Source organism: Mollisia scopiformis (assembly GCF_001500285.1).
Source record: "Mollisia scopiformis unplaced genomic scaffold LY89scaffold_37, whole genome shotgun sequence".
NCBI classification, from domain to species: domain Eukaryota; kingdom Fungi; phylum Ascomycota; class Leotiomycetes; order Helotiales; family Mollisiaceae; genus Mollisia; species Mollisia scopiformis.
Genome location: NW_017263617.1, coordinates 27,538 through 50,827, shown reverse-complemented (window position 1 = coordinate 50,827; position 23,290 = coordinate 27,538). Strand labels below are relative to the sequence as shown.

Below are 23,290 nucleotides of genomic sequence, written 5' to 3'. Positions count from 1 at the left end.
CATCCACCTAGTCAGGCGGATTGTGGGGTCAGGCAAACCCATTTACCACTACAACGGATTTGCTCCAACACCAACAAAGATCTCCAGAAATGCTGAAGCGTGGATTTCCCCCCCACCATCCCGTTCGAACCGAACACCTAAGAATTATCCGAGCCAGATGATGGCAAGAAGGATACTTACAGATAGAGTTGCTATAACTCAACTTTAAATCTGCAGCCAGACCCTGGGGCTTTCACTTACGCTAGGCCCTCTCCACTATTTCTTCCATCACCAGATTGAACAATGCCAATTCCTAGCCACAAGCTAGCTGTGGACGCACTTATTATAACACTAACAACGAAGTACACAGACTCGAAGAACGAGCAAGGATGAAGTAAACTAACAAGACCTTTGTGCGCGTGTTGCGGACTTAAAATCTTTTTGACTCTGTGGACGCACTTATTATACTCGGTGGCCTTCCACCGAGTACAGTCATAACACGGAGTGCAGTCATAACAATATCCAGCGAGCTCCACATTGTACCTTATCATCTCAGCCTCTCAAAATGGCAGTGCTCAGCAGTTTCAACACCGACCAGAACTGTGTCTACTTGCTGACTTCATACAATGAAATGACCCAAACGGCTTCCGCAGTTCTGGATGACTTGCTTGTGGATTGATGTTGGACATGTGTGGGAGTACCTGGAGGGGACGAAGAGAACATCACAGCTCTCTGATAGCGGACAGGGAATTAGCAGAATGCTTTGTGTTTGTACAGCTATGGGTACTCAAGCATCGCCTGATCTTCCACGCATTCTCGAGATTGGAAAAGGTAAGTTTGAAGGAAGTATGCTGTATGGAGCAGAGCTGACAATGTAACAGCAGCATTCAGACCAACTGCCCTTTGCTTCGACGAAGAATTTTTGTCGAAGAGGACTCTCACTCTTTTTCGTCGATGCCTGTCCCAATTCAGGAAGTGGAGGAAATTGTATTCCATTTGTCAGATATCAATGTACAAACTACTGAATGTGTAGTCACTCACTCTGCAAACCTGGACTTTTCTCTCTTCACACATAAGTCTGTCCTGATGATCCACTTTTCTCCATCCGTGACTGCCCTTCCTTCATGCTATGCGGTAATCAGTCTCTATAAAATTGTTACGAATAGCTGTGGAATCTTACCAGCATACAATCATTCCCATGCTTATGTAGCAATACCATCCCGGTCTCCAGTCCTACCACGATCTCCTTCTCAACCACAGTCTTCCTTCCAGGGATTTGAAGATCACCGGGATAGAAGACTGTCTCACCGCCTTGACATCCTGTTGCTGGAGATGTAAGATACAGGAGTAGGGTCCATGTTGTCCTTACTGGAGTAGGAGAAGGTTTGGTGTTGAGTGTGAGGACATTGGACTCATCATCTGCTTGTACATGAGTCTCATGTGACATGAGAAGGGACTGCAAGACACTCACAGTGTTGATCAAAGAACTGCCCTTTGCTATATCGATATACCCTGATGGAAGGGTTCAAGCCTACCACTTCGCCACCCCTACTATTATCAGCTCGTAGGACCATATCTCTCAAGCATAGCAAACTCACCACAACTCTCTCCTCTCGTTGTCGGACATTCTCTCTTCATCACCCTCATTTTCATCGCCACTCCCACAGACAAGTTCTCTCAATCCACTTTCTTCCCAAAGTCTATTCGCAAACCTCTCATCAATAACCTGAAACCGATCATTGAACCTCAGCGCATCACCTTTCTTCGGCTTCACCGGCGTCGTCGTCAACGGCAACGTCTTCAAAAAATTGACGTAATTCTTGCACAGAGTCGAAGTCCAGAAATATGGGATGGTGATAATCTGTGATGGGACTAAGGTTTGAAGAGAGAGGTCGGAGACTGGAAGGAGGGGCTTGAATATTGGCCAATTCGTTGGTGGGGTCGGCGGGGTTGAGGATTTTGAAGGGGGTTTGGTTGTGGAATGTGGTTTTTTGGGACCCATGGTCAGAGTCACGTTGAGGGGAATGGTTGGCGAGTTTCAAGATGTCTGAAAGGAGGAAAGAATTCGATACTCTTATGGATGTTGTTCGTGTTTATTGTTGAAGTCTAGAGTAGGCAGAAGAAGCATTTCATCTGGTACGGTGGCCGAAAATGGATGCCTTGTGCATGTTGTCGGGAGGATGTCTGTTCTCAAATCGAACAGCTTTCTTCTCATCAACTTCGACGACACAAGTGGCACAATGAGGTAGCTTCGAGTGAAACGCAAGCCTCCGCGTGAATGGGGCCAGCCTCTCTTCGAGAAGTCCTCAGAGTGGCACGGGGGCTGAGGGGTGTGCCAGCAACCTCCGCATTCCTCAGCCCAGCATGCAACGCGAGCAAATCCCATACCGGCCACAACCACCCTGTTTTGTGTTATGATAGATCTATGATATATACTTCAGCATCAGGGATGCTGCCATTCTTTGATATTCGCTCATTGTCAGTCTATCAGCATCAGCAACAGCAGCAATAACAACATCCCCCACACTCACTTTACAGCAAGCATCATTATGATCTCTTATACACTCCTTTCGTTTTCCTTACTCGTCTCGACGCTGGCCGTCCAAACAGATGCAGCTTGGTTTCGTCATGCAAAATTTCATATCGGCCAGGGACGCAACATCGGAGCCGAACAAGAGCAGGAATCGTGGTATCCAGCTGGTCTTACTTCCTCAATCGCTTCCACAACTGCATCAGAATCATACACATTCTCTGTCCCAAATGCAAGCATAATAGCGCCTACTTTGACATCTCAAGGAATGGCTGTCACATCCATTGTGCCCATCTACGAAGTCTGCAATACACCAGGCTCGAATACTACTTCTTGCTCGACGGTTTTCGAGACTATCACAACTACAACATGCTCAACTGTGCTCACTTATGCATTTTCTCAAACGACGATCACTGATTGCGCAGCGAATGTCACCTTCTCAACACAGAGTAGCTTTGCTCTTGCCACAACGACTTTACCTCCATCTGTCACTCCCGCCCAAAAGCGTCAACAGATTCCCCCCACTATCTCTTCAAGTCCGTCTTCGCTTCCTTCACCTACACCTACAACCATAGCATATGTGCAAAGCGTTGTTTCATATTGGTATGCCCCCTGGCAATCACTTGCGGCAAACAATCCTCAAGATATTACTCTTCTGGTTTGCAAAATCGACTATTTTGGAGCAGAGAATTGCACATCCGTTCAAGAAGTATGGATTGTGCACACCGAGTACGTGCTTGTGAGTACCACAAGTACGCTAACGATCTCAACATCTCTATCATCTGTAAGTTCTCACCCTCTCTATCCTTTCTAGTAAGATCGCTGCTAATAAATCCAGGATGCTGTATTCCTACTCGCACCTTCTCAAGGTGTTACAGCAACAGCAGGAAACTTTACTTTGTCGACACAGATTTTGTATTCTTCCATGGTCGTCAATGCCACAACAATCGTCTCTACTTTGACAAGTAGCAATACAAGCTCGCAAATCCCAACATCTGAAACTCCAACCTCAACTACAATGTCAACCACCACAATAACAATAACGGGACCACCGTCAACGGTCACTATGACGTTGAATGTCTCTCCGATAGGGTCACAGCCGTGAGTAAACTCCTCAGACGATGAAAGGGTAGCAAGCTAACATAATGCTGCAGGACAACGACATATCAATCAACAACAGTACTCACATCGACAGTAACCGTCCTACCGAAAATGCAAAAGCGGTTCCGAGAACGAGCTGAGATGCGAGAGGAAGGTTTGGCTGAAGCACTACTCTTAGATTGAGCACGACGAGCCCTCGCTGGCGAGGCGGACACTCATTGAACGAATTATGAAGACTTTCTGTTTTTGACAAGCGTGGGACCGGGGAGCAAGTAAGTATCAATAGATCGAGTATTCTAACTCAAATCAAATATGTTTAAATCTGCGTCTCTCAAGATCTAGTAGCATGCTTGTAGACACTTTGTTGCATGTCGTACAATGATGAAAACATAGCTTCATTTGAAAAATGACGATGTATCTCAGACTTCTGTTGCACGTCTTCAGTGACGATACACATAAGCGAGCTTGGATCAAGGGGCTTGTCAGACTGTCACCACCTTATTACTAAAAGGCACAGTTCAATCCACTTACATATCGCATGAGCTTTCGTTGCACATCGCATATGACGAACCGTCAGGGAGCTTAGAAGCCGATAGTTGCCATTGGAGAAAAGGGTTCCTTGTTGCATGTCGTTCAGTGACGCAAGCGAGGTTCGTCTGATCGTACATGCCATCGCCTCGAGAGGGAAAAGTACGGTCATGCGAACCTCAGAAGGACAGTTGCATGTCGCAATTATATTGAGAGGTCAAAGCAAGAGTCGAGAGGGATGGGTGGGGTCAGGCACTAGGTCGGGCATTAGGTCGAAGATTCTTTTGATGATTGCCCCGCGATTGTGAGGGTAATGGATGGAGGGGTACAGTGGTTTGCAGGAGAACAGACATTGGGCATTTATCCCTTTAGCATTGGAGAATCAAGAAATTCACATTTGGAAACTGGGAGGAGTATTTGTACATTCGCTTGATAACTCCTCAGCAAGCAAAGAAAATGAAAATTGGTATCCAGTACACGCATAAGAACATTGAAGGAACCCTAAAACACCATCCTGACTTCAGCGCTTGCGCTTTCGTCCTCAATCCCAAAACACATTGCCAATCGTGAAATCATCGCCAACATAGATATATTACAAAAGTAGGAAAGTCCTAATATTCCTTCCCATTCCTTCTTCAGTTTCAATGCTCTGTGCGAGTGCATAGGATTTTCCCACTATCTAATCTCAACGATCTCGACGTCGTCTCTTCGGATGATTTTCCCCTGCCCTTCACTTCTGATGATGGGAGAGTCGTCTACACTTCGGATGATGGTGTCGTCCTTACTTCTGATAACATTCGACTCATCCAGACTGCGAATGATGGTGTCGTCTTCACTTCTGATGATATTTGAGTCGTCCAGGCTACGAATGATGGTGTCGTCCTCACTTCTGATGACATTCGACTCGTCCAGACTGCGAATCCCAATGGATTTGCCCCCACTTCGGATGATGGTTGGTTCATCTGTATCACGGATGATAGTCGAGTCATCGAGGTTGCGTCCGATGTTGGACGAGGCAGGAGGAGAAAGCATCCATGCTGGGATCACTCGTGCTGAGATGGTGCTTGCGGAGAGGAGAGCGAGCAAGATTGTTGGACGCATGTTGAATATTGTTTGCGGGGATATATGCAAGACAAACAGACTTAATGAGGTAATGAATTGATCTCGAGAGGTGAAAGTATGTTTGAAAATTTGTGTGAAGCTTGGAGAATGAGCTTCGTGACAGTTGGGAGTTCACTTGATATAAACTTCTCAGCTCGTGCCTTCTCATTCATCAAAGTGAAGGACCCCTCCATATGTGTCAAACATCTTAAGCTTCTTGTTCCACGGGGCGGAGTAGTTTAACCAGGTGCCTGCTTGTAAACGACGTCCATGCGACGATCTGATAATCATCAGACCGCGATTGACAGATGCACTTGCATGCAAGAAGGAACGATAAGCAGTGAAAAGAGACCTTTCTGAAACAGAACATGTATCAGGGGCTTAAAGATGAGAATAACCGAGAAGGGGTCCAAACGGGAGGAAGGCTTGGCGTTCAGGAAACCGAACGTGAAGAAGGGGGAGATGATTTGAGTTTAGCAAGAATACATGTTCATTGGTCGAAGGGGTAAAATAGCCTTGGATAATTATGTCGGGTTTCGTTGCCGAGAACTTCGTTCATGATCGCGATCACGAGAATTTTACCAGCAACAATACCCACCGTCCACGACCTTGAACATGTCAGTTGCTGAAGAGGAAGAATGGAATCTGGCTTTAGCATGAAGACATGTCTGAAACTTACAATATCGCTGCCGTGGAGATAAGAACTTGCGTCCGATGCCATCCATACGATCGTGCCTTGCAGTTCGCTTGGATGCGCAAGACGACCCATGGGGACGTCTTTGACCCAACCTTCTTCGATATGCTTTCCTTCTTTCTCCAGAAGATCGATGATCAAATCAGTCTTCATGTATCCAGGGCAGAGATTGTTCACTCGAATGCCTTTTGGACCCCACTGCAATGCTCAGCGGCTGAGCTTGTTTGATAGACGTAGATCAGGGCTTACCTCTGTTGCAAGACTTCTTCCAAGTAATGAAACAGCGCCTTTCGACTATATCGAGTTAGCAAATGTGATCACCGTATGCATGTTACACGCAGTGCCCATCATTTGAGATCACGGAAGATCTACGACTTACGGCATTATAGGCCGCTTGCTTCTGTGGCCGGACACAGATGCTGGCGCTCATGCTGGAGACTAGTATCAGGTTGCCCTTAATACTCTGTTCTATCCAGTGCCTTCCAGCTTCTTTTGCAAAGAGAAAGCTCCCGTTCAGATTGATATCCATCATTTTCTTCCAACGATCGTAGGCATAGTTCTCAGCCTCAAAGTTCTCCACGATGCCGGCAGCTGTGACCACAACATCTACCCTACCAAAGTCTTGTACAACTGCCTTCCACGTATCTTGCACCTGTTGCTCGGAGGTTACATCGCAGGCATAGGCTCGTAGTTCGGGTTTGTAGTCTCGAGTTGTGGGTTGGGATGAGATGTGCTCAGTGATGTGCTCGATGGAAGCCTTTCCTCCTTCTAGAGAAAGGTCTATGCAAGCTCCGCGAGCACCACTCTTCGCAAAAGCTGTGAGGACTCTTTACCAAGTCCCCGAGCGGCTCCAGTCACAACGCAGGTCTTGCCTTCTAACGAGAATGCGGGGAGTGTCTGTTTGATAGATCAGTACGCGTTTTGCCAGAGCATCGAAGAGTACTAGACAGGATGACGGTCGAAGAGTGTCCCAAGAAGTCGGCTCCAAGTTGTCCTTGACACTAAGGGAGATTTCGACTTACCATAAGGGTTCGACCTCCGTGCGCATTTACTGCAGATCTGCGAACAGCATTGCGAGCAAGGCTACGGCGAGCGAGTGGTAGCAGAGCCTTCGACATGATTGACAAGGCTGTCGGAGAGGGCGACGAAGAGCGAGAGGACCGTGGCTATATATATCTGATTAATTGCTGGGCGTTAGTTTTCAGTAATAGAGCAAGCAGTATCGCCTCGCTGCACCTTCCCCACGTCACCAGTGACACTCGTCAAGTGAGGGGGAAAAGGGGACAATCATCGTGAGATTGGTCGGGATTTGAGTCTTGCGTGAGACAAAAGAGCAGCAGCGGGACAGGGGACGGAATTGACGGAGACGGAAATAATAGTTTTGTCTTGCAAAGCTAAGTCTATCGTATAATTGTCTGCGACGGCCGGAGCTTTTAAGCCGTTTGTGCGAAGCCGTCTATTATCAGACCTATTTGAAGCTGTGTTTTGTGGAAGAGAAGTGAGGAATTCGTAATCTCAACCATATCTAGCTACGTATTTCAAGCCTTGCAGATTTAGCTTATCACGTGGTATATGGATTTTTGAGAGGAAAGTGTGGCGCAAAGACATGGGATATAAGCACTCATGTGTTGATCTCTTGTCTTGTAATAGCTACGTTAAGGCCAGAAATAGATGCGCTTTTTTGGCTGGAGATATTGCCCTTCGTATCGTGAACACACTGTAGCTTGACAATCACCTGACCGTTGTAGACCAATGAAAGTGCTCTGGGTGTTTCTGAGCCCTCGAGACGAGGCACAAGCTACGTCGTCTCGAGCGCAGTCTCGCTGCTCTTTATTCCATTTCAGTCTGGCTGTCCGCTTTCTATTTCACAGCTCCGGCATACATCTGAGTCGGGGAATTGAGGTACAAGAGTTCAAATGTAGCCCCATTTGCAGTAGAAAGTACCACTAAAGCTCATCTATTGTGCGCTTATGGCCAGGACGGCGTAGAGAACGAGACAACATAAGCAGCAAAGTCTACCATATGTAGCAAAGGTCCCGAGTCGGTAACTTTTTGGAGGATATCAATGTCCAAGGTGGTCTCCCCGAACTACTGGTCCGTGGCCTCTTTCTCCTGGTCTCGCTGCTCGGAGGATTGGCCCATGAGGACCTTGAGGTGGCCCGCTTTGGTCTTGATCGATTCTCTTACCGACAGCACCATCCCGGTTGGCCCTCCATGCACCCCCGTCCTCGCCACCGAACTCCTCTTTCTTCCATACCTCAACTTTCTCTTTGCATTCTTCTAAAGCTTCTTCCCCCGCCCTCCAAGCAGCCTGGCGATGAGGTGATGATATGGTGATCAGAATGCTTTCCTCTCCTATGGGAACCACACCAAGGCGATGAATCATTGCAATTGATGTCAGAGAATGTTTTTCTCGTACACTCTTGCAAATCGTAAGCATAGTCTGGAGAGCTCGAGGCTCATACGAGGTATATTGGAGTTCTTTGACTGGCTTTCCAGCAAAGTTATCCCGTGTAGTGCCTAAAGCAAGTTAGCAAGGTGGCTTTCTAGACAGAAGCAGTTATATCTTGCCAGCAAAGAGCACGATAGCACCAGCTTTAGGACTCCGGACACGATCCATCATCGATTTTGCATCGAGGTAGTCATGGGTCAACGCAACATAACAGTTGTTTTCCTGTAGCTCATTCACCATGATGGATGAATTTGATTATGTACAGCTTTTGGAGCAAATTATGAGCAGACCTGCAATCAAAGAGAAGAGGGGCACGTGAAATATCGGCGCTAAGTTGTGCCGACCCGAAAGCTTCACCTTACCATTTTGGGGACACTGCTCCAAGGGCAAACTCCCTCCGTCACATTCCTGGCATACGACATCCAAAGTCTCAACACACCTACTTTGCAAAGACTCTTTGTCGTAAAGCAAGATGAACCACAATCGACCAGTACGGCCTTCTTCAGGCAACGATTCTACCATGTACGACGAGCCGCGCACAGAAGACTATTACCGTGGCGCTTCATCCTCCCAAGGCTACCATAATTCGAGGCAGGGTAAACGATAGAATGGAGATGGAATCTACCCTGAATTATGCTGATATTCGATGTCTCAAGATTATCCAAGATCACCACCACGGGCACCAGCAGGCGAGAGGCAAGCGTATGGAGAGCGACAGAGCCATTATGATCGGAAGCGCTCGCGATCCCCGCGAAGAGAAGGCAGAGGTCGCTATACCGATCGAGATAGAGAAGACTATCAGTCACCAACGCGGGACCGAAGTCGCAGCCGTTCCCCATACTTTGGTGGTCCTCCAAATCGCAATGTTATACTCGAGGGAATACCTGTTGAATGGACACAGGAAGACGTTGGCCGCCCCATTTCCCCTTCTTACGGATCTTCCACCATCCCAACCTGCTTCTACCCTATGTGTTTGTTAAGCAAAACTTTGAACTCTGGCTAAGCAAGAGTTGGCCATTGTGGCCGGTCTCTCGGATTTACAGATTCTCCAAGAACTTCAGCATGGTCTTCGACTCGAGGGCTTGGAAGAGATCAGATTGATCAAGGATAAACGCACTGGTAAGACTGTACGCTTACCTCTTTCAAGCATCTGGCTTATTGATCTGCTAGGACAATCCCGCGGGTTTGCTTTTGCACAATTTATCGGCATCAGCGAAGCCAGACGATTCCTCGATCGATTCTATCCTACCGTCCAACTTTATGGGCCTGCCCATAGTGACTTGGCAGCAACAAATGATCCTAGCAAGGTTAGGATCGCCTATAGTCGAGATAGAGATGATCGAGATAAAGCCGGCAAAGGGGAAGACGATTGGAAGTGTGAAGTTGTAGGTTACAGTTTTCTCCTCATGCTACCAATGCTTACAGATACAGTGCTACCTTCCTAATTTCTCTCACCGAACATTGTGTTTCCGATGTAACGCTCCAAGAACTCGTACGCTTCACCTCGAACATACTATTAAGTAGCACTAACGAGTGTAGGAGCAACTGCACACGGCATCCTTGTTGCGCAAACTATGTCGGCATTTTCTGGCTTCGCTACTACAGGCGACAGTGACGTCTCTCCTGATGGCACTGCATCCCAATTCCTCCTGTTGCGTGGTCTTGAGCCTGGTGTGACGGAAGAACTGCTGGCGAAAGGTGTTGCCAAGCTGTGCAAAACTAAAGCCAGCACTCCTCCATCTGATATTCAAGGTTCCAAAAAGAGGCAGATTGCATCGACTACAACCGATGTTAGTCTTGGTGCTAAAGATGGCTCTCTACGACGAGTCTTACTAGTTCGCGACAGAAAGACGAACGATAGCTGGCGGTATGGCTTCGCGGAGTTTACCACGGTCGAAGACGCACAAGCCGCGATGGCTAAATACAAATCTTCTGACAAGTTTACCATATCTTCGAAGCCGGTCATGTTATCATACATCCATGCCGGGGTCTTCGTGCCGGTCCTCCATCCATTGAGCGAGGAGGATGCTCAATTCACCTTCAGTCCGTTGTCAAACACAGCGATTAAATTGATGTATTGGGATGAAGCAGCTTACACAAGTGAGCTTGTGGCTGCGTCCGCTGACGCTCCTTCAACCATCAAGACCAAAGAATCCGAGCATGCAAAACTTGCAGCAGCTGCTGCTAATGAGGGCCTCATAGGAAGTGGGAAAGACCGAGAACCGCGATTGAAGAAGAGAAAAGTGGACAAAGATCCAAAGATTGTCGCACCCCACCTGCAATTTTGGACTAATCGACACGCCGAGCTTCATGATGTAGCAAAAAAGGAGTCAGAGAAGGATAGGCTGGAACCCGACCTTGGCCTCTCTCATCAGAAAGTGCCTACGACTGCAGACGCGACGCCCAGTCAGACCTTCGCTGACTTAGATCGCAAATGCTGTCTCCTCTGTTCAAGACAGTTCAAGACTGAGGCCGAAGTAAATAAACACGAACGAATAAGTCAACTTCATCGCGACAATATGAAGAATGAAGATCTCGTCTCCAAGGCTTTGGCGAAGCTCAACAAATCAAAGGGGCCCGCCACTGAAAATTCTGCTTACCGGGACAGAGCCAAGGAACGTCGGCAGGCTTTTAATCAACCAAAGCAACCTGCTGCGCAGCACAATAGGGCCTCAAAGGATTCGAATGGCGGGTCATCACCTAAGAGACAAGATGAGGAGAACGCGCCACCAACTCAATCAAAGGGTGCAGCTCTACTGGGGAAGATGGGCTGGACGGCTGGGGAAGGGCTAGGAGCACAGGGAACAGGGAGGATTGATGCAATTGTCACCGAGTTGTACACCCAAGGGGTCGGTTTGGGAGCTCAGGGCGGAAAGGTGGGAGATGCAGCAGAAGAAGCTCATCGTCAGACCAGAGGAAGCTATGCCGATTTTGTCAGCAAGGCAAAAGACAAGGCAAAAGAGAGGTTTGAGAGTCTTGCTTAGCTAGATTGTGATAAGATATTCGATTGGTTCCTTCTCCCAGCCACCGGTTGCTCGTGTGATGTTCCCGTGAGCACGGGTTCAGGAAGATCGACGAGAACTGTGCAAAGATCACTGGTGGACCGGAACATCCGCGTTTCGGGCGGCACTCCATTACAGGAGAATGCTTGGTCAACAGCAAAACTTGTGGCACCCTCTCCAACATTTTCAGCAGGCAAACATCAAAAGCAACTTCTCCTAGCCTGAGGAAAAAAGCGCCATTCGTGTGTTTCTTGAGACGACTGGACCGCGCTTCCGCCACTTCTGCAGGAGCCTTTGGAACGAGGAAACAAACGGCTTCCAGCTGTTGGAAAAACATCAATTTTTGTTACTGATATGAAGCCAAAAGCTTGATTTGATGCAAAATCCGGAATCAATTATCGATAATACTGTCCATGGCAGTGCTTCGGTAAATATTGTCACAGGAAGATATTCTCTTTTCCTCCATGGCTTTCTCTAGCGTTGCGGCTCCCTTGTCACTTATCACATAATGTGCTTGAAGTGTCTTACCCCGGATGCCTGCCTGCCACTATCTTGTCTCACCTTTTTTTCACCCCGCTCTGCTTTCGCTGCCTAACATTTGCGGACCGCACCGAACCACGCCGGAGCCTCATCTGTTTTGTTTGCTTCCATTCCGTCTTCCATTCTTTTCCTCTCTTCGCGAATCTGTACCACTACGACACACGTTCAATGCATACAGCCATGGAGCCAGACAAGACGATGTTGATAACAGCTCTCTTTGAGTATGTCAAATTGTGATTTCGCTTCAAAGTACCAGAGCTCTCGAGACAATGTTTCGGGAGACATCAGCTCCTTCAATTCGATCTTCTAGTGAGACTCTTGCTAACTAGTCAACAGAATTCTTGGGTACCACCCGGGGCCACGTAAAGAGGACTTAGAGAAAGACCTCCAAAAATTCCTCCTGAACTACCAGGCCTCAGGCAATCCAATTCCTTGGACTCAAGACCTATCGACTGAAGCCGTGGATTGTGCCTCGTCATTCCTACATGAAGGACAACGCGCCGAGAAGTATTGGCCGGCAACTTTCAGAAATGTTGTTTCTTGGCCAACTGATCGCAAGTGGTGAGTTGTAAAACCCGAATCGTGGATGATTCCTTTGGGAAAGACATGTTCGGAACTTGTGTCAATCCACTCATCGCACCATACCGACTGAAATATTAGCATCATCAATGCAGTTGCTCACACTTTTCGTCGTAAGGCTCGCAGCGCCTCAGTCGGGGAATATATGCGGAAGGTAAGGGCGCAAGGATCTCGCTTGCTCCCAAAGGAAGATCAGACGAAGTCCAAACGGAAGAGGAGCAGGAAAACTAACGACAACAAGGCAAGTGTGAATCTCCTCCGGCTATCGAACACTCACATATGTCTAACAAGGTTAAGGTATCGAGAAGCGAGAATTTGATGAAGGAAGTTCTGGAAGAGACAACTTTTAAACCTTGGCTGGAACTCCCCAACGAACCGAATGCGAAGGCATGCAAGGAATACATCGCAAGTATTGATCAAATCCACGACGAAGAGTTACGAGGTTTCACAAGACAGTGGTTGGCCAAGGTAAGATTCTATGTTCCATCAATACAGCTAAGATCAAGGCTTACTCCTCAGGCTGATGCTGCTTGGCCCACGTGCGCTAACACCTGTCTCGAGCGATTCATGCACACAAACAACGTCTACATCTCCTCTGTTGATCAAGGAACATATGAAACTCCTGGAACTATCGCATTTGCCACCCAACTTCGACTAGGAACGGAAATACAGACAATAGACCAGCAAGATGTTGCCGTTTACTCCAGAAGGTTTTTCGAACAAGTCAAGGCGCTGTCCTTTAGCTTGGTCGGAGGACCACACTTCCTTCTCCATTTCGACCGACATCAAGGTATACTACGGAAGACAGATAAATTCGAGCGTATGTGGGAAAGGAGGTATGAGTATTGGAGTATCGGCCCTCCGACGGAAGAATTTGACGACGAGGATTTGGAACCGTCTAAAAAGCGCCGCAGGTCGAAACCACTTCAGTCCGATACTTGCATCCGTGGAGACCCGGAGAATGTGGAACGGATTCAGCAGTCAGATCTCGCGCGCAAAGCCGCATGTGCTCTGGCGCTCGAAGGGACCTTGCCAGACCTTCCTGAATGTACAATTCCTCCAGCAATAGAACACGGAAAGGTAAATATATGGGCTCTTATTCTGAATGGGCTTGCTGACCTTCATCTGCAGAGCGGATTGCCGATGTATAACAACGAAGATGTAACAATGGTCGACCGGCCAAGTTTATCATCAACGTCTTATTGTGATCACAACTCAAGCGTCTCATTCGATCTGGAAGCAGGGGGAAGCTCTTGTGGTGCGTCAGCTACATCACCGACACCTCAGCCATCAGAATCGAGAAGAAAGAATACACTTGGCAGGACACGACCTGACATGGACGGATCAAGTATGAGGTAAGCGGCATTTCCCCTTCCGAAGCTATGTCTGTGAAACGTCGAGATAATTTCAGCAATCTTGTTGTTGTCAAATATCTGAGCATATGCTTATGCTCTACAATCTAAGCAGTTCCAATACAAGAAAACAGTCTCTCATCTTGAAACTCGGAGCTTGCGCCCGCACCCCTTTAACCACCACGTCACTAACGAGTCCGAATCATCGATCTCCTCGCGTCAAAACCGAATCTCCAGGAGGACATATCTCCGGTCCACCATATCGATTGCAGGGAGGGAGCAAGGAAACACTGATTGTGTTGGGAGACGAAGAAGAATCAGAAACCTTGCATACCCTAGATTCTCGCATAGGCGACGATTCAGGAGACCAGGATATGGACCAAGGCAATGGTGAACAAGCGAGGGCTGCAAAAATTGTGAAAGAGATGGTTCGAAAGTGGAATGAGGACCGTGATCGCCATCGTGCTAAGTCCCTCTCTCGCATCGCCACGCCTGAGGTCAATATCGAGAATGACGGTTCTACGAATGGTACTGTCCCGCCCAGACAATCGAAAATCGTGACATCTACTCCTTCAAATACTTCTGCACCTCCTGCTCAATTAGAGATGCCGCACATTGCTTCCACTCGTTCAACAGCGTCGGCTCCGGTATCGATCCCGTCCCTGGGCAGCAAGAAAGTTATTGGAAACCCTGGCCCAGGCACGATACATACCAGTAATATCGAATCGACATCCAAAGAACCTGTTGGCAAGACTGTCGAGAGAGGCTCTGATAAACACACTGAAGAGCATCTATCCCGACGCCCTTCTTCGCCGCATGATTCCGTGAAAAGAGTCAGGGAGCAAGTTTTAGGAATCTTCGCTGCAGATTCGGATGGCTTGCCATCCGTCAAAAGCACCCAGACACTAGATACAATACTGCAGAACGGGCCGAATGTACTTGGAGAGACGACTGCGTCAACAGCATCCCCAACTTATGGTCAGACCTCTAGACCACGAACGCTGGGCAATTTTGACGTCTCGGTGTCTAGTGGAATTGGTCAGAAGAGTTTTCAGACTGATCCCGACCCAGCTTGTGCCAAATCGCCGCAAACGGAAAAGATGAAACATCGACCAGATGATATTGCAAGCAATGTTGTGCAGGCTAAAGTTGAGACTGAAGGACAGCCAAAGTCTTACCAAGAAAAACTTCTTGAATTGAAGCAAAAGCTATCTTCGGCTCCCTCTAGTCCCACATTCCACACTCCATCTTCACCGGACAGAGCCATCCAGGCTCCTAATACAGAGCAAACGCCACAGGCGTCTGTGTCTTCACCGCCGCCTCCATTGCGCTCAGGGTCCTTCATCTGGATAAGAAAAACGATGCCAGATCCACCATTTGCGAAAGAGCCTGTTAAGAGTGAAACTCCACCAGGCTCTGCGCTCAAAGAACCTTACCATGATACCTCTTCTCCTTCTATCAATTCAGGAGTCTCGACATCTTTGGTTGCACAGCCAGATACAGCACCTCCGCCGCTAGGATCAAAATCAAATATTCCACTAGTAGAGGCCGTCTTGAAGTCCCATTCTCCGTCGACCAGTGTTGCAGTCAATACAAGTGTGGAGACACGAACACGCAACACTCCGGCGCTTCCTCCACAGGCCCAAACTCCTCAGCCGAAGATCGAACCCCCTACTTTATGGCCCAAACTCCCAGCAACGGTGTCTGCCGCGGATGATACAGCAATGCCCAAGGTATACAAGAGTCCCTACGCTATCGTCCCAACTCCAACACCGTCCTCAACGAAGCCCTCCCCCTCCGACCAACCTACAATCCCCGACACGAAGCCCAATCTTGAACGAAGTCCGTTCAATCCAATCACACTCCGTGACCCCAATTTCAAAACGTTGGAACTGGTCATTGCGCTTGAGGATGGATCTATCAACTTTGATAATGCCTTCCCGTTTCAGCATGCCGAGAACCACAAATTGGAAGAGTTCTTCGACTTCTGTTCGACTGTCTCACAGGTACCCATTTTCAGGCTGAAAAGTCTGACCTTGACTTTGGCTTTTGGGAAGCGACAGAATTTTTCTGTGCAGAGGACTGGGGATCTTGTTAAAGATGAGCAATTGTGGAAGAAGACGAAGAATATTATTTTGGTGCTGTTCAAGAATGCACAAAAGGTGGAAAAGGACCAGGATGAGTTTCAAGTTTTGGTGGAGGTGGAGATGGAGATGGAGATGGAGGAATAGGTATATTATGCGGGTATGCGAAATATGACTAACGATTATGAATGATGATATTATGAGAATCAGTTGTTCATGCCACAATGTGCAGACTTCGAACGAAGCTCAGAAAGAGATGGTGCCGTCAGTGAAAGTATATGTTGGTATTGTATCCTGCAAAGACATGATCCCGTCTAGAATCACGACCGTGATGCAGCATCGGCATACACAGCGTATCTTTTCGGTTTGGAAGGTCGAGAGTCTCGTTCAGAGAAGCGAGAACTCCGGATTCGTAGTCTAGCAGTATTCGTTTGGCAAAATTAGAACGTATTACTTAAATTAGACTTGTCTAAGCCCAGCCAAGCCCTCTCCCTCAGCCACTGATATCGGAACCTTCGCCAGCTATTAGTGGAGAACTCCATCCTCTTGAATTCATCGCATACCGTTACTTGAAACAAGTAGGAGCAGGCAATGTGACTATTGATAGAGTTGGTTCTATTCAATAAGCATCCGTTTATTGGTAGCGCACTGTTCTCGGTATTGAGCAAGGGGGTTCTGCAAAGCTTCCTCGGCCGTCATTCGATCTTCCGGTTTCCATTCGAGCATGGCTTTACAACAGACCAGTATAGGTTGAACGGGCTTCTCGCCGAGCCACTTATGAATCTTGTCGAATTCCTTCTCATCTACTTGCCTGCTGGGCATGTTGGGCAGTTTATATCCGAGGATTTCCAGGCCAAACAAGGCACAAGCCCAGTAGTCAACGTAGCGTCCATGATATTCCCTGTCTCGCTGCTCAGGCGCTAAATAAGGTATCGTTCCCGGCCGATCGTATAGAATCGTCTTTTTGGCTGTTGCAGATCCGAAATCAATGATTTGGGCCAGAGAAGGGTCGTATGATCAATACACTGCCAGGCACCGACGCATCTCGAAACCCGTGTATTGCCTGGCTTCGTTCTCGCAAAACTTGTGAAATGAATCCAAAAATCGGTGGGCCTGAATCCACGAACGAGCAACGATGAACGATGTTTCCCGCAAACCACTTACCGATATTTCGCCCTCTCATCACTATTTTTCCTTAACACTCCTACATCAACAAGCGATGCGAACTTCCTTGCCTCAATGCGCCACCACTATCCACTATCCCCTGCGAAACTTTGTGTCAACTGATCCATAGCCCTGGCTCTTCTCTCTCGCCGCTGACTGACTTTCTCCGGGGTTCCTTTCTCTGCAATCTGGATCTCACCACTTAACAAACCAGCCCGAAGAATACCACAATTCGTATCTGAGAGGGGCAGTGGAATAGTCCAACCATTAAAAGCCTTGTTTCTTGAATTGTTGCCTTGATTACAAAGATCACACCAGGTGTTAATCGCTCGTTCTTGCGCAGGTGTTTGGCAGGTGGTCTTGTAATGATCCATCTATGCCGGTAAGAAACGGTGTCGTAGAAAATAGGGCTAGTAATCGGGATTTGAGGGAAATAACCAATTAAAGCGTTATTGACTTGCAGAATCGTCACAGTGGCGTGTTTTACCTATGCAGAAGCACTTTGCTTGTAGATGTGTTCTAGTCCATACGTGAACACCTGCTGTTTATGAACTGACCCCCCGCCATTCATGAATGGCGGGGTGTTTATGTATGGCACCCCCTGTTTGTCAACTAGCCCTGCCATTCATGAATGGCGGGGGCCCCGTTCATAAACAGCAATTGTTGGCGTATGGACTAGAACAGATGTTTTGTCGCAGCCTTACCCACTCCCAAGCACCTCGTTGGTGAAGGAATACTGATGATTGGCCCAGCCATCAAGCGCCTGTAGAAGAACATGCTTTGTCTTGAGTGAAGATAAAAGAAGGCAGGGCATAAGCATTTTTATATATTGTCCGGTCCTGAAGCCAGTTTCCAGCATATTTTTATTCATTCCAAATTATTTAAGTTCTCGATACTATCCAAGCCATGGTTATCCAATACATTATAAACAAATTCAGCACCGTTCTGCGTCTCCGATTACAGGTTCACAAACGTCTGCAGGAACTATCAATAGCTCAAAAGATGTGGTTTGCCAATAAAAGAAGAGCATATACGGAACATCGATCTAAACGCCCTTTCGAGCGGCTTTACGAACTTTTGAGAAAAGTGCAGGCGGTTCACAACGGGCATGAGAAGCTCAAAAAAAAGCGATCCATTGCATTTTCGAAAGAACCGACCGAGAATTCGATCGAGTTAGACAGAAAAGGGAAGATTGGGGTTCTGGCAGCGAAAACTTGAAGCAACTCAAGCTACTTGCTGAATGGCAAAAGATTGAGGCAGAAATTGAGTTAAGTGGCGCGAAGCTTCGCGCCACCCACCAATCAATAAATAAATCGGGGAGAGTCCGGGGTAATATGGATGCCAAGTTTTCAAGGCGGTGTACAAAAAGATCTCGTGCGCTCTCGCTTATAGTGCAGAAAAATATAGTATATTAAATTATCTTTTGTAGTTTTAAATAACAATAAATAACAACGCAACGACGCAAAGATAATAACGACGCAATAACCAACCATGTTGTCGTCGCAAGAGAAGCAAACAAAGTCTCCACGAGCTAGAGCCGAAGCTGAAGCCGAAGTCGAAGCCGATAATTTAAGCTCCGGTTCCGAGCCTAAATTCCTTGGAAGCAACAACTTGGTCGAGCACTTTGGAAATAACAACCAATTTGAGCACCACGCAAGTAAGATTGATTTGCGATCCGTCTATTACAACTATTAATTTTTAGTTTTAGCTCGTCTCCCACCAAATAATTCTTTCACCGACCCCACTAACGACAACACCGAAGACGAAATGCGCGCAAACGAAGCGATGAAGTTTCTCCAAGAAGAGTTAAAGCAAGGACGTAAAGAGCGAGAGCAAGAGCGTGAAGACGAACTACGAGCAGACGAAGTGATGAAGGTTCTCCAAGAAGAGCTAAAGCAAGGACGTAAAGAGCGAGAGCGAGAGCGAGAGCAAGGACGTGAAGAGCGAGAGCGAGAGCAAAAGCAAGGACGTGAAGAGCGAGAGCGAGAGCGAAGCCGATTCTTCTTCATCACTACGCTGGGCTTTCTTCTTCTGCTCTTACTTCTGGGCTGGGAGAGATATATTGGATACCGTTATTAAACTTGTCAATTACGCGCCTATTCACGTTCTCAATTTCGAAAGTAATATTAACAAGTCTATCCAGGGTCACTTTATCTTCCGATACAACGCTGCCGGTCCTTCGACGGTAGTATTAAAGATAATATCGGGTGGTAGAGGCAAGGCAAAGCATGGTATGGCGTTTTGAATTGGTGACTAGCTGGGTGAATGGATAGATAAATGCGGCATGTGCAGTCAGTCGTCAATTTAGTCTCAATTCAATCAATCAATCACTCAACCCTTGACCCACCACCTGATTCGTGCCGTCATTTCATCTCGGTTCCTTCCGGTCGATCGGTTCCCGTCGATTCCGTCGATCCCGTCGATCCCCTTGCATGCATGCATATGTACATGCATGGCGTGATGTCGGTCGTCGAGCGCAGCCGCAACCGCACTCCCGATTTATTTATTGATTGGTGGGCTGGCAGGTGGCAGAAAAAATGAGAAAGCTTTAGCGGTGAAAGGACTTTGCAGATTTTTGAATAGAAATAGATCCACCGATGCTCTGGGGCAATATGGAACGCAAGTTTTCAGGCGGTGTACAAAAAGATCACGTGCGCTCGCTTATAATGCCAAAAAATATAGTATCTATTAAATATCTTTTGTAGTTTTAAATAACAATAAATAACAACGCAACGACGCACGCAATAACCAACAACCAACCATATTGTCGTCGCAAGGCAAGCAAACAAAGTCTTCACGTGCTAGAGCCGAAGCTGAAGCCGAAGCGGAAGCCGATAATAATCCAAGCTTTGGTTCCGAGGAGCCCGAATTCCTTGAAACCAACAACCACGAACTCGAGCACTTTGGAAATAACAACCAATTTGAGCATCACACAAGTAAGATTGATTTGCGATCTATCTACTACAACTATTAACTTTTAGTCTTAGCTTGTGTTTTACCAAACAATTCTTTCACCGACTTCGCTTTCGACGATAACGCCGAAGACGAAATAAACGCAAAACAAGTGATGGACGCTTTCATGGAGCGAGAGCGAGAGCAAGAGCGAGAGCAAGAGCGATGGTTCTTTCGCATCGTTGCGCTATTCTTCTTCATCTTCTTGCTGTTCTTTTTCATCGTCTTGCTTGTACTCTTCCTTCTGGGCTGGGGATATGTTGGATACCGTTATTAAACCTGTCAAGTACGCGCCCATTCACGTTCTCAATTTCGAAAGCAGTCAGTATTAACAAGTCTATCCAGGTTCGTGACTTCGTCCCTCGATACAACGTTGCCGGTCCTTTCGACGGTGGTATTAAAGATCATATCGGGTAGAGGCAAGGTAAAACAAGACAAGACAAAGCATGGTATGGCGTTTGGAATTCTGAGCATCGATTGCATTGGTGGCTAGCTGGGTGAATGGATAGATAGATGCGGCATGTGCAGTCAGTCAATGAATTTAGTCAATGCAATCAATTCAGCCAATTCGCTATTTTCTCATCGTCTCCTTCTTTTTAGGGCAGTCTGGTTCCAAGTTATCGCGAGCTTGCAGCAACCCAAAACGACTTCACCAACTGCATAAGACGGTACCAAAATCTCGATCAACTGGCGTACGAAATGGAAGCAATCACACAACCTCTCAGATACTCAGGAAGGGTGGAAGGCTCGGGCGGCTCAGATGACGGACTTCCAACTAAGAGGGGGCATGGAAGTTCACATGCTGTAGGACCATCGTTAATGCCGCACTCAGAAGCAGGCACATCCCAAGGCCTAGTGGATAGGAGATGTACGTAAATACTAGTAAGGCTGGACCACATTAGTAGCAGTATTACTACATGGCGAAGTTCTCAATATGATTTGTGCTGCTAGGGTATTCATACAAAGGGAGAGAATCCCAGATGGTGCAAGGGCGCAGACCCGCCCACTAAGCCTACCCTCGCTTTCCATCAAAGTGAGGGGTAATTGAACCTCAGTACAATCACTTCTTCAATGCAATCTCGCCGCTGCATGAACTTAGCCAGCAGGCACCAGTCATTCAGGCCCACTCCCACGTCACCCTGCCGCTAAGGTGATTCTGCCTTGAAGTCCTGTGGGGACGGGGACGGACCCTCTCAGTTACCCGGCATACTAGCTGCAAACATTGGCCACTAATGTACCCCTGGCCATCCGCAAGAGGGCATATTGAGACGGACAATTATGTTGGCGATCGGCTTATTTCCCCATTAAGCATGACGGTATGCTTAAACGGGAAGATATCTCGAAGGATGGCTATAATGTTTAGCTTTTACTTTATTCTTTATAAATCTCCGCTAGCTATTAAGCTTAGGCTTTGGCCTGCAAGTTTCTATATTTCTTTTTATTAAAGATCTGAGGGATATAAAAAGCGATAAATGTGACAGCACGGTTGGACTCAAGTACGTAGACGAGGAATCGATTAGGCTATCTCTTAGAATCTAAAGGTAAAGAGGAAAGAAAGGAAGGAAGCGCCGGAAGGCAGGGCATATATACAGGCGAGCGGGCACGTGAGCATTTCGTAGCGGGCACGTGACTCCATAACCGTGACAATAAATAAGCAATATTTAAAAAATATTATTTATTGTTTTTAATTTATATTAAACTTTAATTATAAATTATTTTAAATTTTATAAAAATTAAAAAACGTAAAAATTACTACGATCTTGTTTTTTTATTTTTTATTTCTTTGTTCGCTGCCTTTTTATACTATAATTAAAGATTACGTAGGAAGCTAAGCTTTATTAAGCTTAAAATTAAAGAGCGCTACTTTCCCGGGCTAATAACTAACCGCGTTCTAGTTACGTGCTAGCCGTAGCTAGTCTTAAAAGAAAAGAAAAAAAAAAACTCGGACTATTGCTTTCGAATATATTTTAGTAGCTCGTTTTTCGACTTTTTTCTTTTTTTGTCTTTTTTTTTATTTACGACGCGTGGCTTTAAATTTAATAAATTATTTTTTCTTATATCTTCTTTAAAGTAAGTCGTAATATAAAGAAAAACTAACTTTTATTTCGCTAAAAAGCTTTATATTTGTAGTTTTCACTTTTTTCGACCTACTTTCGCAATTCGAAGAACGCGACGAATTTATTAAATCGACCTGCTTTTGCAACTCAATCCCCTGCCTCAATTAATACTACTATTGACTATAGTCCCAGAGAAAGCTAGAAAACCCTCGATTCGACTTGCTTTTGCAACTCGAATTTTCATCCGTCCTTTCGATCGGTCCCTTTGATCGGTCCCTTCGATCGGTCCCTTCGATCGGTCCCTTCGATCGGTCCTTTCGATCGGTCCCTTTGATCCGCCCTCACCATACACACACCGATTCCTGAATACAGCCTGCTCCACGACGCAGCTCAAGAACTTCCCAACCGCCGTTAAAACTCGGCTTCAAAGCAACTATTGCCATAGTTGCCACTATTTTTTTCCCCGAAAATATAATTAAAGAAAAAAAGCTATTAAACGACTCCGATTTAAGCGACGACCATTTCTTTGATATTTCTCTTATTTTCCTTTTCAATAATTTCGACGTTTTTTTACTCTTTGTCGAACAGCTAGTTGTTTCCGCACCGCTAAAAGTAATCGTTAATATATTTAGCGATAATAACACCGCGCTCGTTAAAGCACCCCGATTTTTCATTTAAAACGACGTAAAAAAGCTTATCGTAAAAGTACTTGCTAAAGCTATAATTATTATTAATAATACTAGAATTAAACTTTTTTTTACTTTTCGCGCTACGTCGACTATTTTTTCTTTATTTTTTCGCGCGCAATTTCGAGCTTTTATGTGACGGGTTGAACCCGATATTTGGCTGCACTACTACGTAGTGCAGCCTGCACGTGACTACGCGGGCCTGCACATAACTGCGCGACGCTAAAGCGCGCGGGCCATTCTACGAACCAGCGAGAGCTCCTTTTAAAAGAGCTCCTCGTACAAAATAGAACTCTTCTCTCTTTAATTAATTCTTTTTGTAATACAATTAAGTTCTTGCTTTGACTCATTGCATTCAACTCGTAACATTTTATTACCGACTTTTAATTTATAATTAAATATTATTTTTTAATTATTTAATTTAATATTAATATAATAAATTTTTTTAAAATTAAATATTTTCGTATTTTATTTAATAATTATAAAAAT

General features: G+C 46.4%; 10 protein-coding genes across 10 annotated transcripts; 6 read left to right on the top strand and 4 right to left on the bottom strand.

The window, feature by feature from the left end:
* Positions 1–861: 861 nt before the first annotated feature.
* Positions 862–2,156, bottom strand: LY89DRAFT_712093 (uncharacterized protein). The gene is made up of 4 exons (XM_018217952.1): positions 1,578–2,156; positions 1,451–1,527; positions 1,160–1,398; positions 862–1,106 (listed from the first exon to the last, which is right to left on the bottom strand). The coding sequence occupies exons 1-4, from the start codon at positions 1,979–1,981 to the stop codon at positions 1,017–1,019; spliced, it is 810 nt and encodes a 269-aa protein (XP_018061621.1). The 5' UTR covers positions 1,982–2,156; the 3' UTR covers positions 862–1,016.
* A 26-nt stretch (positions 2,157–2,182) lies between these two features.
* On the top strand, positions 2,183–3,937 carry LY89DRAFT_660500 (uncharacterized protein). The gene is made up of 3 exons (XM_018212554.1): positions 2,183–3,293; positions 3,348–3,610; positions 3,664–3,937. Exons 1-3 carry the CDS (start codon positions 2,529–2,531, stop codon positions 3,791–3,793), a joined length of 1,158 nt encoding a protein of 385 aa, XP_018061620.1. The 5' UTR covers positions 2,183–2,528; the 3' UTR covers positions 3,794–3,937.
* Positions 3,938–4,813: 876 nt separating this feature from the next.
* LY89DRAFT_677888 (uncharacterized protein) lies at positions 4,814–5,239 on the bottom strand (the record flags this gene model as incomplete). Its single annotated transcript, XM_018213710.1, has 1 exon — positions 4,814–5,239. The coding sequence occupies one exon, from the start codon at positions 5,237–5,239 to the stop codon at positions 4,814–4,816; it is 426 nt and encodes a 141-aa protein (XP_018061619.1).
* A 578-nt stretch (positions 5,240–5,817) lies between these two features.
* LY89DRAFT_677887 (short-chain dehydrogenase/reductase-like protein SDR) lies at positions 5,818–7,051 on the bottom strand (the record flags this gene model as incomplete). Its single annotated transcript, XM_018213709.1, has 6 exons — positions 5,818–5,847; positions 5,919–6,131; positions 6,183–6,227; positions 6,313–6,701; positions 6,767–6,830; positions 6,956–7,051. The coding sequence occupies 6 exons, from the start codon at positions 7,049–7,051 to the stop codon at positions 5,818–5,820; spliced, it is 837 nt and encodes a 278-aa protein (XP_018061618.1).
* Positions 7,052–7,553: 502 nt separating this feature from the next.
* LY89DRAFT_789735 (Molybdopterin biosynthesis MoaE) lies at positions 7,554–8,657 on the bottom strand. Its single transcript, XM_018223287.1, has 2 exons — positions 8,505–8,657; positions 7,554–8,453 (listed from the first exon to the last, which is right to left on the bottom strand). Exons 1-2 carry the CDS (start codon positions 8,623–8,625, stop codon positions 7,996–7,998), a joined length of 579 nt encoding a protein of 192 aa, XP_018061617.1. The 5' UTR covers positions 8,626–8,657; the 3' UTR covers positions 7,554–7,995.
* A 200-nt stretch (positions 8,658–8,857) lies between these two features.
* LY89DRAFT_742909 (uncharacterized protein) lies at positions 8,858–11,369 on the top strand (the record flags this gene model as incomplete). Its single annotated transcript, XM_018220894.1, has 6 exons — positions 8,858–8,981; positions 9,052–9,356; positions 9,390–9,504; positions 9,556–9,770; positions 9,817–9,877; positions 9,925–11,369. 6 exons carry the CDS (start codon positions 8,858–8,860, stop codon positions 11,367–11,369), a joined length of 2,265 nt encoding a protein of 754 aa, XP_018061616.1.
* A 738-nt stretch (positions 11,370–12,107) lies between these two features.
* LY89DRAFT_742908 (uncharacterized protein) lies at positions 12,108–12,492 on the top strand (the record flags this gene model as incomplete). The annotated part of the gene is made up of 2 exons (XM_018220893.1): positions 12,108–12,148; positions 12,264–12,492. 2 exons carry the CDS (start codon positions 12,108–12,110, stop codon positions 12,490–12,492), a joined length of 270 nt encoding a protein of 89 aa, XP_018061615.1.
* Positions 12,493–12,572: 80 nt separating this feature from the next.
* On the top strand, positions 12,573–16,323 carry LY89DRAFT_360971 (uncharacterized protein). Its single transcript, XM_018206995.1, has 5 exons — positions 12,573–12,747; positions 12,804–12,974; positions 13,026–13,586; positions 13,638–13,861; positions 13,971–16,323. The coding sequence occupies exons 1-5, from the start codon at positions 12,652–12,654 to the stop codon at positions 16,087–16,089; spliced, it is 3,171 nt and encodes a 1,056-aa protein (XP_018061614.1). The 5' UTR covers positions 12,573–12,651; the 3' UTR covers positions 16,090–16,323.
* Positions 16,324–18,597: 2,274 nt separating this feature from the next.
* On the top strand, positions 18,598–19,360 carry LY89DRAFT_725778 (uncharacterized protein; the record flags this gene model as incomplete). Its single annotated transcript, XM_018219003.1, has 2 exons — positions 18,598–18,763; positions 18,809–19,360. The coding sequence occupies 2 exons, from the start codon at positions 18,598–18,600 to the stop codon at positions 19,183–19,185; spliced, it is 543 nt and encodes a 180-aa protein (XP_018061613.1). The 3' UTR covers positions 19,186–19,360.
* A 358-nt stretch (positions 19,361–19,718) lies between these two features.
* LY89DRAFT_725777 (uncharacterized protein) lies at positions 19,719–20,335 on the top strand (the record flags this gene model as incomplete). Its single annotated transcript, XM_018219002.1, has 3 exons — positions 19,719–19,757; positions 19,898–20,042; positions 20,088–20,335. The coding sequence occupies 3 exons, from the start codon at positions 19,719–19,721 to the stop codon at positions 20,333–20,335; spliced, it is 432 nt and encodes a 143-aa protein (XP_018061612.1).
* Between the last annotated feature and the right edge of the window lie 2,955 nt (positions 20,336–23,290).

Excerpts from the sequence above, each read along its gene's own strand:
- LY89DRAFT_660500 (XM_018212554.1), top strand. The coding sequence starts at position 2,529 with ATGATCTCTTATACACTCCTTTCGTTTTCCTTACTCGTCTCGACGCTG. Across the intron at positions 3,294-3,347 it reads TCTCAACATCTCTATCATCT|GATGCTGTATTCCTACTCGC; the intron begins GTAAGTTCTCAC and ends TAATAAATCCAG. Across the intron at positions 3,611-3,663 it reads TCTCCGATAGGGTCACAGCC|GACAACGACATATCAATCAA; the intron begins GTGAGTAAACTC and ends ATAATGCTGCAG.
- LY89DRAFT_360971 (XM_018206995.1), top strand. The coding sequence starts at position 12,652 with ATGCGGAAGGTAAGGGCGCAAGGATCTCGCTTGCTCCCAAAGGAAGAT. Across the intron at positions 12,748-12,803 it reads GGAAAACTAACGACAACAAG|GTATCGAGAAGCGAGAATTT; the intron begins GCAAGTGTGAAT and ends AACAAGGTTAAG. Across the intron at positions 13,862-13,970 it reads ATGGACGGATCAAGTATGAG|CAGTTCCAATACAAGAAAAC; the intron begins GTAAGCGGCATT and ends CTACAATCTAAG.
- LY89DRAFT_712093 (XM_018217952.1), bottom strand. The coding sequence starts at position 1,981 with ATGGGTCCCAAAAAACCACATTCCACAACCAAACCCCCTTCAAAATCC. Across the intron at positions 1,399-1,450 it reads GCAGTTCTTTGATCAACACT|ATGATGAGTCCAATGTCCTC; the intron begins GTGAGTGTCTTG and ends ATGTACAAGCAG. Across the intron at positions 1,107-1,159 it reads ATGGGAATGATTGTATGCTG|CATGAAGGAAGGGCAGTCAC; the intron begins GTAAGATTCCAC and ends ATTACCGCATAG.
- LY89DRAFT_789735 (XM_018223287.1), bottom strand. The coding sequence starts at position 8,625 with ATGGTGAATGAGCTACAGGAAAACAACTGTTATGTTGCGTTGACCCAT. Across the intron at positions 8,454-8,504 it reads TGCTATCGTGCTCTTTGCTG|GCACTACACGGGATAACTTT; the intron begins GCAAGATATAAC and ends AACTTGCTTTAG.